Source organism: Lissotriton vulgaris, chromosome 1_2 (assembly GCF_964263255.1).
Source record: "Lissotriton vulgaris chromosome 1_2, aLisVul1.2, whole genome shotgun sequence".
Taxonomy (NCBI): domain Eukaryota; kingdom Metazoa; phylum Chordata; class Amphibia; order Caudata; family Salamandridae; genus Lissotriton; species Lissotriton vulgaris.
Genome location: NC_141686.1, coordinates 343,028,093 through 343,042,456, shown reverse-complemented (window position 1 = coordinate 343,042,456; position 14,364 = coordinate 343,028,093). Strand labels below are relative to the sequence as shown.

General features: G+C 47.7%; 1 protein-coding gene across 1 annotated transcript in view; it reads right to left on the bottom strand.

Annotated features, from left to right (window-relative positions):
* The window catches only part of LOC147736727 (uncharacterized), a 66,058-nt gene extending 52,659 nt beyond the window's left edge, over positions 1–13,399 (bottom strand). The window contains exon 1 of the mRNA XM_086953438.1: positions 11,707–13,399. Within this exon, the coding sequence (XP_086809564.1) occupies positions 11,707–13,399 (1,693 nt within the window). The remainder of the gene's footprint in view (positions 1–11,706) is intronic.
* Positions 13,400–14,364: the final 965 nt, after the last annotated feature.

Sequence of the window (14,364 nt, the reverse complement as noted above, 5' to 3'; positions counted from 1 at the left end):
CTGTATGTTAAAAGTTGCCCATCCTCCACTAGGTCACACAGCATATAGGCACCCTTCCTTTGCCAACCAAGCATTACTTGGTCTTGAAAAATGCTAGGAAACACTCTACTGCTTTTAAATGGTGTATAAAGATTCAAATTTGGGACGTCTAAATGTTTCCTGATTTTCCACCAAATAGAACACGCAGTAATCAGAACTTTGAAGCGTGTCCTTTTATAATAGCTAGGCTCCAAAACTTCCAACAGTATACCCTTGGCCGCTTCACCTAGTCCTAACTCATATATAGTAGGTTGATTAGCCATCGGAACAATCGCCCTATCTCCACATATCAGCACTGCCATAGTTTGCAGCATTGCTGCCCAATAATACATAACCAGACTGGGAACCGCCCAGCCCCCCCTATCTCGGGGAAGATACATCCACTTAGCCGCTCGTCGCGATTGCCTATATCCCCACAGAAACCTGCTACACACCCTCTCTGCCTTAATTAAACTATTTTGAGAAAATAACAACGGAATAGTTCTAAACAAGTATAAAAATTTCGGGAGTACTATCATTTTGAGGACACTACAGCGTCCATACAAGGATAAATGTAGATTGTCGAGTCTCTCAAGTTTAGTGTTGACTGCTTCTATCGTTGGGAGGATATTTAGATCCGGAATCCTATCTTCTATAGAGCTTATCCGTACCCCTAAATACGTAGCTTCAGATACAACTGGGTCATCAGATATAGGCATGTCGGGAGTCTGAACCACCTGCGTCTTTGAAACACTGAGCTTATAACCCGACACCGCTCCAAACTAATAAGATAATTCCTTCAATGCCAAAAACGCAGATGGAACATCGGATGTTATCACAACTATATCGTCTGCGTATGCTAGCAGATTGTAGCTGATGCCACCAGCCCTAATTGGAACTATAGCCTGATTGGCCATAATTTTAGAGAGAAACGGATCTATATATAGGGCAAACAGCAGGGGTGAGCAGGGACACCCCTGCCGTGTGCCCCTAGTGATAGAGAAGAAGTTAGTCTGCTGCCCTGAGATACGCAGTTGGGCCCTTGGGGAATAATACATAGCAGAAACTGCATGTATAAATCCATCTGGAAAACCCTTCCATCTAAGTACGGCCCACATAAACCCCCAGGAGACCCTGTCGAACGCCTTCTCAGCGTCCAACAGGATCAACCCGAGGGTCGATTTTGTAACATGTGCCCAGTCTAACAATGCAATGGAGCGTCTTACATGGTCCGCTGTGTCCCTGCCTGGAATAAATCCATGTTGATATATGGAGACCAGCGGAGTGATCACTTGCGCAAGTCGACAAGCCAAGATTTTAGAACAGACTTTCGAATCTCCATTGATTAATGATATCGGCCTGAATGATGACGGCAGCAGCTCTGGTTTCCCTTTTTTCTTGAACAAAACTATAGTTGCATTTTGCCATGATTCCGGCACTATGCCCTTCTGTGCTGCCCTTAGGACCCCAAAGAAAAAAACTTTAATCTCGTCCAGAAAAATTTTATAGAATTCCAGGGGAACCGCGTCTGGGCCGAAGGCCTTGCCGTTAGCTAAAGATTTAACAGCCAATTTCAACTACTCCATTTGGATGGGAGAACCCAAAAATTCAGCCTGTTCTTGAGAGATTTTGATTGTCTCCATATCAATAAGATACTCCTCTATGGCCCTCTCAATATCTGGTCTAGGGGTATCCTCCCTATCTTCCGTATACAAAGAGGAGTAAAAATCCCAAAAGACTCTTATTAATTGCCTCCTGGGTATCATGTATTATTCCATATTGATCTTGGATTTTCACTACCTGATTCTGTATACTGCGCTGGCGAAGTCTCTTGGCTAAAACCCTACCAGAATTCTCCCCAAACTCAAACATCTCTGTACGATATTGTAGATACTTCGATGCGAGATCTTTTCCGAGTAGCTCCAGTAATTGAGCTTTCAGGATTGCTACTTTTTGTTGACTCGACTGAGTGTCATAGCCATTCTTAATGTTCAGAGTCAATTCAATTTCTGCCTCTCTTAGCTCCTCAATGCGCCTACGCATCTGTTCTTGCTCATACTTCCATCTGTACGAGGTGAAGCTTTTAGTTTCCCCCCGTAGTCCAGCTTTCAATGTATCCCATACCTCTTGTTCAGATGCCGACCCAATATTTATGTTTAGAAACTGAACTATCCACTTTTTAATATGGGCCCGATACTCATCTTCGCAGAGCAGCTTCCTTTCAAACGTCCACTCCCTAGGGGGTTTCCTAATTCAAGGCCATTCGAACTCTGCTATTAATGGGTTATGGTCTGAAATAAGTCGAGGAAAACAAGAAATAGAAGAAACAATTGCCACCTGCACTGTGAGGAAAACATAATCTAACCTAACACTTTTATTATGGGGAATAGAGTGATGTGTGAACCCATCCTCCATTTTATTATGTAGGAACCAAAGATCAACCAAACCATGCTCCTGAAGGAAAGTCTGAAGCGCTTTAAATACTTTTGGCTTTCTACCCACATATTTTGAGTGACTAACTAAATCAAAATTACTTAAAGTATTAATATTCATATCACCACATAATGAAAGTGGGGTAGGCCAAGCTGCCAATTCCACATTTAGCTGTTGCACCACCTCTGGGTCGTCTAAATTCGACCCGTATACATTGCAAATCGTTAATTGTTTGCCCCCTATAGAAACTTCAGCTATGGCCCACCTACCCATTTTATCCCCCAATGTCCTTTTTCAGGAGCCTAAACCCGCTTCATAAATAGAGCGTCCCCTCTAGTCATAGAGGTCTGTTTAGAACAAATAAGAAGCTCATAGCCAACCAACCTAAGGAGATCACGCTTCCCCCATGGTACATGAGTTTCCTGTATGCAAAGGATGTCTACCCGCATTAAATGAACAATTTTAGCAAAGAGAGCCCTCTTTTTGCCATCGTTAAGACTGCATACATTCCATGTACATAGAGTCAATTTATCCTGCCCCATCAAGATAAAGAAAAAAAAATCAGAAGCCAGAACAGGATGTGCATATACTCAAACTGTAATAGCATTACTGCAATGCAAACAAATACTCTTTTTGTTTTTTTCACCCAGTCCCCTCCCCCCCCCACCCACCCCCATACCCTCCCCTCCCACACCCCACACTCCCACCACCCATAGTGAGGCTTAAGGACCAAGATCTCAGTGATGTTGCGATGCTAATACCGTGCCCCCCCGTCAACTTCCCTACCGACACCTGTGCCACCTCCTTTCCCCTCTTCTCCTTGCACCATATTTCCATTCCTGAATCATCCAAGTATTTATAGGTACCACATAGAAGAAATAAAAAGAAAAACTTTTTCAGGTACATAGCTAATATCGTAGTCATGAAGGAAGAGATTTGAGGGTACTCAATTATAACAAACATAAGCATTTGAAAGGCCAAATTTTAGGAGTAGAGTTCACTGGGAAGAAAGTAGGTACTTATTAACAAAAAACAAACAATGAATTAAGCTGGTGATCCACAACTAAGTGCAAACTGTGATTTACAAACAGATTGAGCCAGTCAACAATAGAGAGACAAAAATAGAATTTTCACATCCAAACAGCACAAGCGCTATATATTGCACAGTTTATCTTTTGGTGAGCTCAGCCACCTCCTTTAAACAGTCCTGTGCTAAATTGCAAGATGTGCAGAATCGTATTTTCCCATTCACAATTACTTTTAACTTTTAAGGATTGAGCAGGAACACCTGGGCCCCTGCTTCTTGAAACTGAGCCATTAATTTTCGCATTTGCAATCGTTCTTCGACAGTCGTTGGGCAAAAATCTGGGCGAACGAAGAACTCACATCCCAAAGCGGCTCTTTTCTTCTCCGGCCTTGCTAAATCATACAGGGCCTCACGTAACAAGTAATTATTCAGACAGATTAGAATGGCCCTTGGATAAAGATTCTGACCGCTTTGACCTTCCTTGCCCCGATTTCTCAACACAAAAGGGAATCTATGAGCACGAATTACTTCAACTTCACAATTCCAAGTACTTAGTTCAGGAAAAGCTTGCTTGAACAACTGTACAATAAATTTGCGAGGGTCTGCACCCTCCTTTGATTCAGCTATTCCTAGCACGCGTAAATTATTACGGCGTGCCCTTTTCTCTAAGTCAGTGAGCTTTCATTCGATGTCAGACTCCGATCTTTGCAGGGCGTTCACAACCCTCTGTTGTTTCACTAAAGTATCTTCAACTGAGGAGACTCTCTCCTCAACTTCAACCACCCTCGTAGTTACTTCAGCACAGGATTTGACCAGCCGTCTCACGGTGTTCTGTAATTTCCTTACTGCTCCTTGCGTGCATAAGCCCTCCGCTTTCGTCTTGGTTCGATGAGCCATGATAGTCTTGTAAATTAAGCCGAGGGTTATTGAACCCTCTTCCAGCTCCTCTTCCAGCTCCTCCTCTAGGTTTAACTGCGAAACCTGCTGAGTTTGATCCAGCTGCGCACCATCCGAAAGATCAGTCGTTTTCCTCACTGTAGACAGTGAGACAGATTGGTCAAGCTCATCTCCTTCCAAATCATCTGGTAGGTCCCCCCAGTCACCCAGGTTGCTGGAGCTATCTAACTCATGCTCCTTATCTGACAGAGTTGTTAGATCAGACATAGAATAAAACTTCCCGTCGGCTTCCAATTCGACAGTTTTATCAGCTGATTCCAACACCGTTCCTGAACCTGACTGCCCAGATTCATTGACTTCATTGGATGCCACTGTTGCAGCCAAAATAGGCTCTTTGGTCTTCACAGTTCGTTTTTTGTCAAATATCGCTGCAACAGTTTTCTGCTTCACAGGTGTTTCTTGTACCTGAGGATGGTGGGCCGCCGAGTCACGGTACTGACTTTGTATATCTCCTAATGCAACCTGCGCACCCTGCGCCAACAATGCTCGGTTAGGTGAGGCTAGCGGAATATCTTCAGACACCACACTCTGAACTTGCTTACTGCTAGCCCCTCCAGGCTTAATCTTAGTAACATCCCCCATAGCCTTAAAGTCACTGACATTCGTGCTTACAGCACCCGGATTTTGCTCTCCAGTAGCTGAAGCCACTGATATTTCAACTGCTGCACCGCCCTTATTCCTAGCAGTGCCCCTGCCCTTCGGTGCCATCCTTTAAACTAAGGGTTAAATCAAGGCGCAGTATCCACTCCTTGATATAGAGTTATATTGCCAAGTCTCTGTTATGTTATGCTGTTATGTTGCTCACTAACCAACAGGTGTCCAAAAAGAAGCTTTTTAAGAAAAGGGATTAAAACTCAAGAAACTACAAGTCCCAGAATCCACCAGACAAGCTTACTTGTTTTTGATGATTTCGCTAATTTTCAATATTGCCTGTTACAGAGTGGTGCTGAGCCATTCAAACCTTCCAATCCTTTTTCCGTTGCACCATACACAGGCATTCACCACCAGTGTCGTAGAGAATCAACGCCAGCTTCCAGCGCCGGTGAGCATGCTGCTGAGCGATGTCAGGGGAGGTTAGATTGCTGCGAGTCCATGCACCCGTCAGGCAAGCTGAAGCGGCAGTGGAAAACCGAACTGCAGAGATGTCCCGCGGAAAACATGCCCAAACCACCGATACTGGAAACCTGAATATACTTCGGCGTCTACGAAAATAACTGGCAAGTTAACCAGGGACGGGGTTCAAGCTGCCTTGCCTCCCGGACGCGGATGAATCCAAACTCCAGCAATAGAACGAAAGACGCCGCCCGGCACACCTGAAAGCTGACGGCTAATTGAGGCACTCCAAGTCCGGCTCAGCCGACGTGCGGTCACCGCAGGTAGGGAAGCTGACCAGGAGCAACGGGATAGCACCTCACACGGCCACAACTGCGGCCGCCATCTTGCCTCCGGCCACCCTGGTGTCCTGTAGGCACCGCATTGAGCAACGTCCCCCTCGAGCAACGCCGCCTCTGCGCTCACCGACACCGTCTCGACGCCGTCAACGAGCCATAGGCTGCACCGCAACTGGAGGGCACCGCAACGTGCAACGCCTCGCTACACCGTTCTTGTGGTGGTCTGACCGCGGTCACTGCTGCTGAGGGAGTAAGGTCCTAAACTGGTGGGAGAGCTGTGTTCTGGAGGGTGCTTCAGAAGTAGAGATAGGGTGGGGCATTCTTGCCCGTGACCTCTGGTCAGCCTGAGGGTGCGGACCCTAGGTTGGAGGATCAGTGGTAGTTTAGAACTACACTGAGAAAGGGAGTGGAGAGTGGCTTGTGTAGGCCAGGGGTTACTACCCCCGACTCTGTGGATGTGCAAGGACCAGTGGTATCTGGGAGGCCTAGGGCCTGGTCCTAGCCGTGGACAACTAAGGAGTACCAGTGGGGTAGCCTAGTTGGGCCTGTTTTTTTTAAGTATGTGCTTGGCTTATGGATCAACGTGGCGTAGAACCAGAGGGTGTCCCTGCAGTGCGGGCCCGCGTCCGTGTTCTATCGCCCCAAGCAGGGAAGTCCATCACGGTGGTGATTTGTCTCCCCTGCGTTTTGGCTGGTAGGGGGTTGTGTTGGACTTGGCCCTTCTGGCAGGTTCACCCCTGAACTTTTTGCCTTGAATTATAGTGATTTCTGGTCTTTGCGCACTTTGACACTGTGGCGCAGTGTAAAGTGCGTGCGCTCCCTGAGTGCGTGTGTGAGATAGGCCTGCCCTCCCATAGGAATGCATAGGGAATGTCTGTGTCCCTGGTAGTTCCTGATGCGTGAGGTGTGCATGCTCGAGTTTGGTATGTGCAAACTTGTGTGATTGAATGCTTTGCAATGATGTATGTGGCATGATTGTGTCGTGTATGGAAGTGCCACTTCTAGGAGTTGGCATATTAGTGTAAAATATGCCTGGCGTGTGATTGGCTGGAGCTGGCTGGGATGCCAGGCTCCATGAGTCTGTGTGGGTCTGCCCCGGTGGTGAATGGAGAGATTAGCATGCTGATGTGAGGGAGGGGCTGCACCTGTGTCCTGAATGAGGCTGGGTTTTCCCCACACAATGCTGGCTCCGCCCCCTGTGGTGCGTCTAACGACCCTAGCCCTGCCAGTTAATAGAGTGAGGGGCTGAGCCCATCACAGTGCTCACAAACCAGCTGCGCCTGGTTTTGCCCCCACCCTGCACCTTTAGACAAAGGATTTGTCTGTATAAAAAGAGGCTGTGACCTCTTGAAAAATGTTCTGTTCCAGGATCCTGATAGGAGGGAGCTGCTGCTGGGGGGGCCCAGGAGGGACCGCCATGGGGGCTGTCTCCTGCCCTGTGCGCTGGCCCCTGGGCCCTGCATGCCCCTCCTGATGCCCAGGACCTTCTGCTGTGCCTTTGTCCTTGCCCCAGGGCTGTGGCTGCCCCTAGCGCTTGAGAGCGCTGTAATTAGCTACTAGCGCCGTGAGCGCTTTATTTCTAGCCCTGGGCAGAGCACTGTCTTTTTCCCTCTGAGGGAAGCGCTCCTGCCCTTTGTCTGCCCGAGTGCTTCATGTGCACTCTTATCTTATTGACGGGTGCCACCCCGATTATGGCGCCCTGAGCGAGTGCCCACCTCGCTTTAGAGTTTAATTGAAGCCGGTGCCCACCCGGCATTTGCCCCGCAAAGTGCGCAAAATTGTCCCTGTTGCCGCCCGGCCGCGACCAGGAAGTCAGGCAAGCCGGGAGCGGGACTGCGGGACACCACGTGAAATTTCCCGGGCCGCGCTCTGATTGGCTGCCGGCCCGGGATTTCCTTGTGACGTCACTCCCCGGGCCGCGCTGGGATTGGCTGCCGGCCCGAGGAGATTCCAAGGTCCCGCCAGGAGAGTGAAAAAGAAGCAGGTAGCGGCGGGAGCCTACTCCGGGCGCCTGCATGGCCGAAAGTAAAGCTGCAGTACCCCCCCCCCCCGGGGGCTCCCAGGAGCGAGGGAGAGCCCTGGAGAGTGAGAGGAGGCAGCATCGTCTAAGTGCCCCCGCGGAGCGCGAGCTCTCATGAGAGCCGCCGGAGACGCGACCCGGTCAGTGCCTTGCAGGAGAGGAGGGGCGTCGGGGCACATTGCCGGTGCCCGCCCCTCCCCTCCAGAGCGAGTCCCGTTATGCTGAGAGGCCCGTGAGGCCTCACGTAATACCGAATCCCCGGGAGGGACTCCGCCTACCCCCCACATTGCTTCAGAGCCCAGGAGCGGCTCCCTCATGGGCATTTGTGAATCCGAGCCCACGAGGCTCAGCAGGCATTTCGTGTTTGAGCCCATAGAGGCTCAGGGGGCATCTCTTTATTCAGAGCCCAGAGAGGCTCTCAGCCTCCATTAATTTTAGAGCCCAGAGAGGCTCTTGAGTGCCATTATTGTTGTTGAGCCCAGCAAGGCTCCCAGAGGCCAGTCATTTGTTTAGAGCCCAGCGAGGCTCCCACATTGGCCCCATTGTTGTCCTTGAGCCCTGGAAGGCTCCAACGTTATCCCCACCAGTGTTCCTTCAGCTGCCCAGCACTTAGTGGGCAGCTGCTCCGTTTAGGACCCTGACATTTGGGACAGTCACAGGTGGTGACTTATGTGAGTTTGGCGCAATTGTTCTTTTGCTGCACCTCTGAATGTGTTTTTATACGTCATGTGCCTTGTTCTTACACCTCTCAATGTGTTGTTGATGCATCATGTGTTTTCCTTCCTTACACCGCTGAATGTATGTTATGCATCATGTGTTATGTGCTTATACCCCTACAGGTATTGTGATACTTAGGTGGTTGTTTTCTTGCTAGTACAGGTGGTGCTAGTGAGGTCCTGGTTCCCTGCGTGACCGGTTCCTAAGGTGGTTAAGATTGCGTAGGTGGTACTTACCGGTTACCAGTGATTACTGGTTGTGTGCGTTATGTTCTATTTTATGCTACAGTGATTTGTATTCTAAATTCTAAAAGTGCTGATTCCTGACAGTGGTCCAGGTGGCCATGTCTTGTACATATCCCCTGTAAATTCTGCCCGTGCCTGTTGGCACATTGTAAAGTGTGTGTTTTTATCTAATGTGTTTTGGTATAATACAAAGGCTATTTTTATATATAACCTTGTGTGGAGTTTCCTTTGTGGTGGGCCTTGGGTGTTGTTGCTGGGGTGTGTGCGCAAATACTTAACTCACATCGCCTCCAAGTTTAGCCTTGCTGCTCGCGCCACGTTACCTACAGGGTCAGCAGGGGTTATCTTGGCGTGTAACTCCCTTGCCCTGACTTAGGAGTGGTGGTCTCTGACTGACTTTGGCGCAAGCCCTGGCCAGCCAGGGATCCCATTTCTAACAGTGTCCTAGTCTAAAGGGGTTTTGTCGTAGTCCATCCGGAAGTGCCCTTAAATAGTAACTTTGTAACTTTTAGGTTTCCCATTATAAGTCAATGGTAACTCGTGACTGTGTTTAGACACTGCACGCATCTCCTGTGGGTCTCCTACTTCCTAACCTTTGGTTGTTTCGTGTAGCCCCAGCAATTCCCAGGCCCTAGGTCTACTTACTATTTCTGTTGTGGTTCTTATACCACTATTTTAGTATATGGTTTGTGAGGCCCCTAGGGCAAAACTGTATTTGTGCAACTTATTGTATGCTAATTAAGTAACTGGTGATGTACTTTTACCTCTGACCTCATAAAGAGTGCAGAGGGGTTGCGTTTAGAATGCATACATATATATTTGATATATACCTTGTGTGGTGTCCTTTCATTTGGTACTCAAGGGATTATAATTGGTAAAACAACTTGCTTCACATGCTCTCTGAAGTCTTAGCCTATGACTGCTGGTCCATGCTACCACTCGGATAGCTTTCTATAAGGTTGACTTTACACCCGCCATCAATAAGGGTCGATTCGACTGGTGCAAGGTGCCCACTAGAACTAGTGGACATCATATGCCAGGCTAACTTCTCACACCAGGTCTAGAATTGAAGCAGCTGTTTTCCCGCTGCACGCTGAAAATTTTAAAAAACCTGCATTACGTGACAAAGCCAACTCGTCATGCGCGCAGCGCAGGTAACGCCCATGACGAGCTGGCTTTGTCATCAGCACTGAAGGGGTTAAACCAACAAATGGAACTTTGATTTTCTTTCTTCTGCTCTATTTTGCTAGCTTACTGTGACAAGCAGAGAGAACATGCTTATTTATTCAACTCCTTAGATAGAGGAAAGGTGGAATTGTGGAATCTTTCTGCATGTTTCTACATGTTCCGAGACTTTTATTGAACTGTTTCTAATATCCCACAGGTTTTTGATGTGCTTAATTCTGCACTAGTGGCTTTATTTTTATTCTTCATGTTTGCAAACATGTTTGCTCTTTCATACGAAAGAGCTAGGCAACAAGGTTTTAAGCGGTTTGTGGGAAAGGTGATGGTGTGAACATGTATTATATGAGATAAAGTACCACCTGGCACACATTATAGGATTACTGCAAGTCACCTCAGGGTCCCATAACCTTATAAAATAACTCTACCTTCCCCTCGTTCCTCTATATAGTTATGGAACTCCTCGCTGACATGCAATATTCTTATAATATGTGACGGGAGGTACTTTATCCCTAATACATTTCACTGAATAAGGTTAAAGTGAAATTTTAGTTGGTTTTGTTATAACACATTAATGGATCTTTAACCCTTCCCCTGCTGGTGACGGAACCACTCCGTCATCAGCCGAGGTCGCGCTGTGCTGATGACGGAGCGGTTCCGTCACGGCCCGCTCAAAACGCCTGCGCGGCGTGGATTCCGCGCCTGCGCTGAGCGTTCCATTGAGCGGGCAGGGCCGTGACGGAACTACTCCGTCATGAGCACAGCGCAAACGCGGCTGGTGACGGAGCGGTTCCGTCACCAGCATGCGCCCACCGCGCGGCCCCCTTCGCCCCCTTAGCACTGCGGCAGAATAGCCGCCGCAGTGAAGGGGTTAAAAAAAACAACTTGAAAATTTGCTTAAAAAACAAGGGTAAAGTGCATTTAGAGTAAAAACTTAAAACTGATCAAACCACTGCAATATGCAAGCTATAGTTAGAACCACAATCCATAACTCGCACTACGGGTGTACAAACCCTAACTCAGCATTTTACATGAGCTGATGCGATGACATTTCACGTAGTTAAAGAGTTTGCTAAAGCAGGATGCTGCTGCTGTAGGGAGATCATGGCTACTTTTATCTGCCCATAAAACCATTCATAGCACACTTGGGACTGAGCTAGAAGGCGGGTGGGTGAACTCACAAGTCACATAACAAATCACTTTGTGAATCTGTTGAGGCTGAATACAGACTAGGATTTTTATATCAGGATCTGGAGACGACTGCGTCTTACCCAATGCAACTCTGCAACAGGAAACACTTCCCTCTCTGGACTGCGCATGTCTGCTATTCTCAATGAACATCACACCACTTGCATCCGACTATTACGTTTGATTCCGGCCAGTAACTCTTCCCATGAATATCTCTATTTCCAGTTCCTCAGCCTGGAATGGGGACGAACAAGGAAGGACGAGAGCTACTGGCCTACTTCTCTCATGCAGAGTCCCATACCCAGGCCTGTTTCTGCACAGGAAGGATGCAGTCCTGTGTGGAAACAGAGGCAGAGAACGCAGGGACACATCTGCACCCAGTGTACTCTGGAGGTCAGTATCTCTCAGTGGGTTCCACCCAAACCATATTAATCCCCTCAAAGACTTTCTAAAATCTGCCCATATGCATTTTGAAGAGGTTACATGTGTTAGTGCACTCCGCGTCTCCATGTATAGCGAAACACATACCTGGGGTGGCTTTGGACGGCAATAAATGTGACTGTGTTGGTCCTGTCTCCATTGAGTCTGAGGGGGCGTCTTCATCTGCAGTAATTGTGTCCAGTTCTAGGCATGACGGGGGCACAGGCTGACCCCGTTCTTCAGGACAGAGCAGTTCTGCCTTGCAGTTCTGATGTTGATGCTGTGATTCAGGGTGCAGTGGTTCGAGTATGTAGTTCTGATCTGAGCCCTCTGCATCAGTACAGGCTGGTTCTAGCTTGTACTTCAGATTTGAATCCTGCTCCTCAGGGTGCAGTGGTTCCACCGTGTAGTTCTGGTCTGGTTTCAGTGCTTCAGGACGCTTTGATTTCAGCTCTTGATCCTGTGCCGCAATGTGCAATGGTTCTAGCTTGTACTTTAGATCTGAACTCTCTGCATCTGCACAGGTCTGTTCTAGCTCGTCGTTCTGCTCTGGTTCCTGTGCTTCAGGAAGCACTGACTCTAGGTCGTAGTTCACTTTTGGATCCTGCACATAAGGAAGCTCCTGCTTCAAACATAAGTGTTGCTGTAGGCACTGGGTTTGTTGTGACCCCAACTCATCAAAGGACAACAGCCCAGACTCTAAGTGTTCGTCTGATGACATCCCATCAGGTGACATGGGTTGTAAGCTGCGGATCTCCTGTGGATCTTGGAAATGAAAACACATCAATTCTTCCTTCAAGGGATCATCAGGTCCGTTCCCATCTGGCAGCGTGGGTTGTATACGGTGGTTTTGCTGTGGTTCGTGTCCTTCAGGAAATAGTGGGTGTGGGCAGAGGTTCTGTTGCTGGTCCCAGCTATTAGTAGACAATGGGGATGGTTCTTGATTCAGGGGCTCATTGTGTTCTTTCTTTTCTGGGAACCCCAATTGTATGCGGTGGTCTTGCTCTGGTCTCTGTCCATCAACAAATTCTGAGTCAAGACACCGCCTTACCTCCAGTGATCTGCCTGGAGGATCTGTCTGAGGGCACCTGGATAAAGTACAATCCTGCTGTACTCCATTTCCATCAGGAAAACCAGGCTGCATGCACCGGTCTTGCTTCAACTCGTGTACGTCTGGAAAACCAGGCTGCATGCACTCGTCCGGCTGCAACTCGTTTACATCTGGAAACCCAGGTTGCACGCACTGGTCCTGCTGTGGGTCACATCGATGTAGAAACATTGGCTGCAGACAAAGGTTTGGCTCCTCTGGACGCCCTTGAACATTGGTCGGAGAAGAGAGCGTACAGTCCTGCTTTGGTATAAGCCCATCAGAGAACACCTGCTGAAGGCACAAGCTCGGCCCACCTGGCCTGTCCAGTTGAGGTGTCGCAGGAGACCGGCTAACAGCACATTCTCTAATGCTCGCCGGACAGACCATCTCCAAAGACACTGCACCATTATCTAGGGAACCTTGATCCTTTTCTATCCAGATTTTCTTAATCAGCCCAGCGACTCTAGAAGGTACGTCCTCCACAGTATTCATCAAGTTATCCAGTTTGGCTTCCAACTCCTCCAGCATGGATAAAAGGATAATGTGGGGCAGGTCCTCCGAAAGCGATTTCAGCTTCTGGTCCCTCTGAGTATCATTTTGCGATCTTGAAGCTGAGACGTCATGAAGAGGTAAAGATGGGACTGTGGCTCTTACGGATTCTTGTGAACACTGCTCTTTCGCTTTCTTTCCTGGAGCCCGTCTCCTGCCCATTCTTGTAAATTGATGTTCGAGTCTCAAGTGTCTGCAGAGGAGAGGAAAAGAGAAAAGACAACACGTTATCACGGGACAACTATGTCAAAATACTCCTTCCTGTCTTACCAACCCCAGCGTGATCAGAGGAAATTGTGAATTTCTAAAACCAGAAAAAAATTCAATCATTAAAATTTAACAATATCCATTACATAGTTCATATATTATGAAAGGCACTAATTTGACATTTGTTTTCAACGTATGTCTGTTCCTTAGTCTGCTCAAATTGTACACTGTGCAACCACAAAAAAGAGAATACTGTAACAGCCTTGCAGCAATGAAAGGTTTATAATACCCTGGCAGACAAGACTGCGCTATCATCCTCACTTGCACTGTACACCTCTCTTTTGCAATATTCAGTTCAGTGACTGAAGCACACGCCAACATACCAACCCTCTACAGGAACTACAAATCGCTTGTTATGTTATTGCATATGTAGAGCGTATGCTCAATCTGAGGTTTCTTGGAACTGAATCAGAAATACATAAAAGTGGAGACAATGAATCAGACCAGGGAAGAATGTAGGATGAGTAGTTTTTTTTTTTAATGAGATTTCTGGAAAAACAAAATGGTTTTCACCGGGAGAGAGATCCGAATGGAAGGAGCTTGCACCACAAAGCTGTGTCCACCTGAACTGGTCTTCTGTAATTTCAAAATAGACAGTAAATTCAAGTGAGGCGATCTCTGGTTTTGTACGGGCGTATGCATTTCCACCTGGTCTGCAATGAAGTGAGGGGCTAGATCTCTCAACTCTTTAGGGCTGAGGCAGAGGGTCTCGGAGTGGATTTGTTATTTTGATATAGGTGTGGCGTGTGCCCACCTCTGAAGATGATGTAGTAAACTAGCTGCGTCGCTGTGAATTACTTTTAGTCTATGAATGGTGTTATTGGGTAATCTTACATATACTCGGTTGGCATAATGCGATC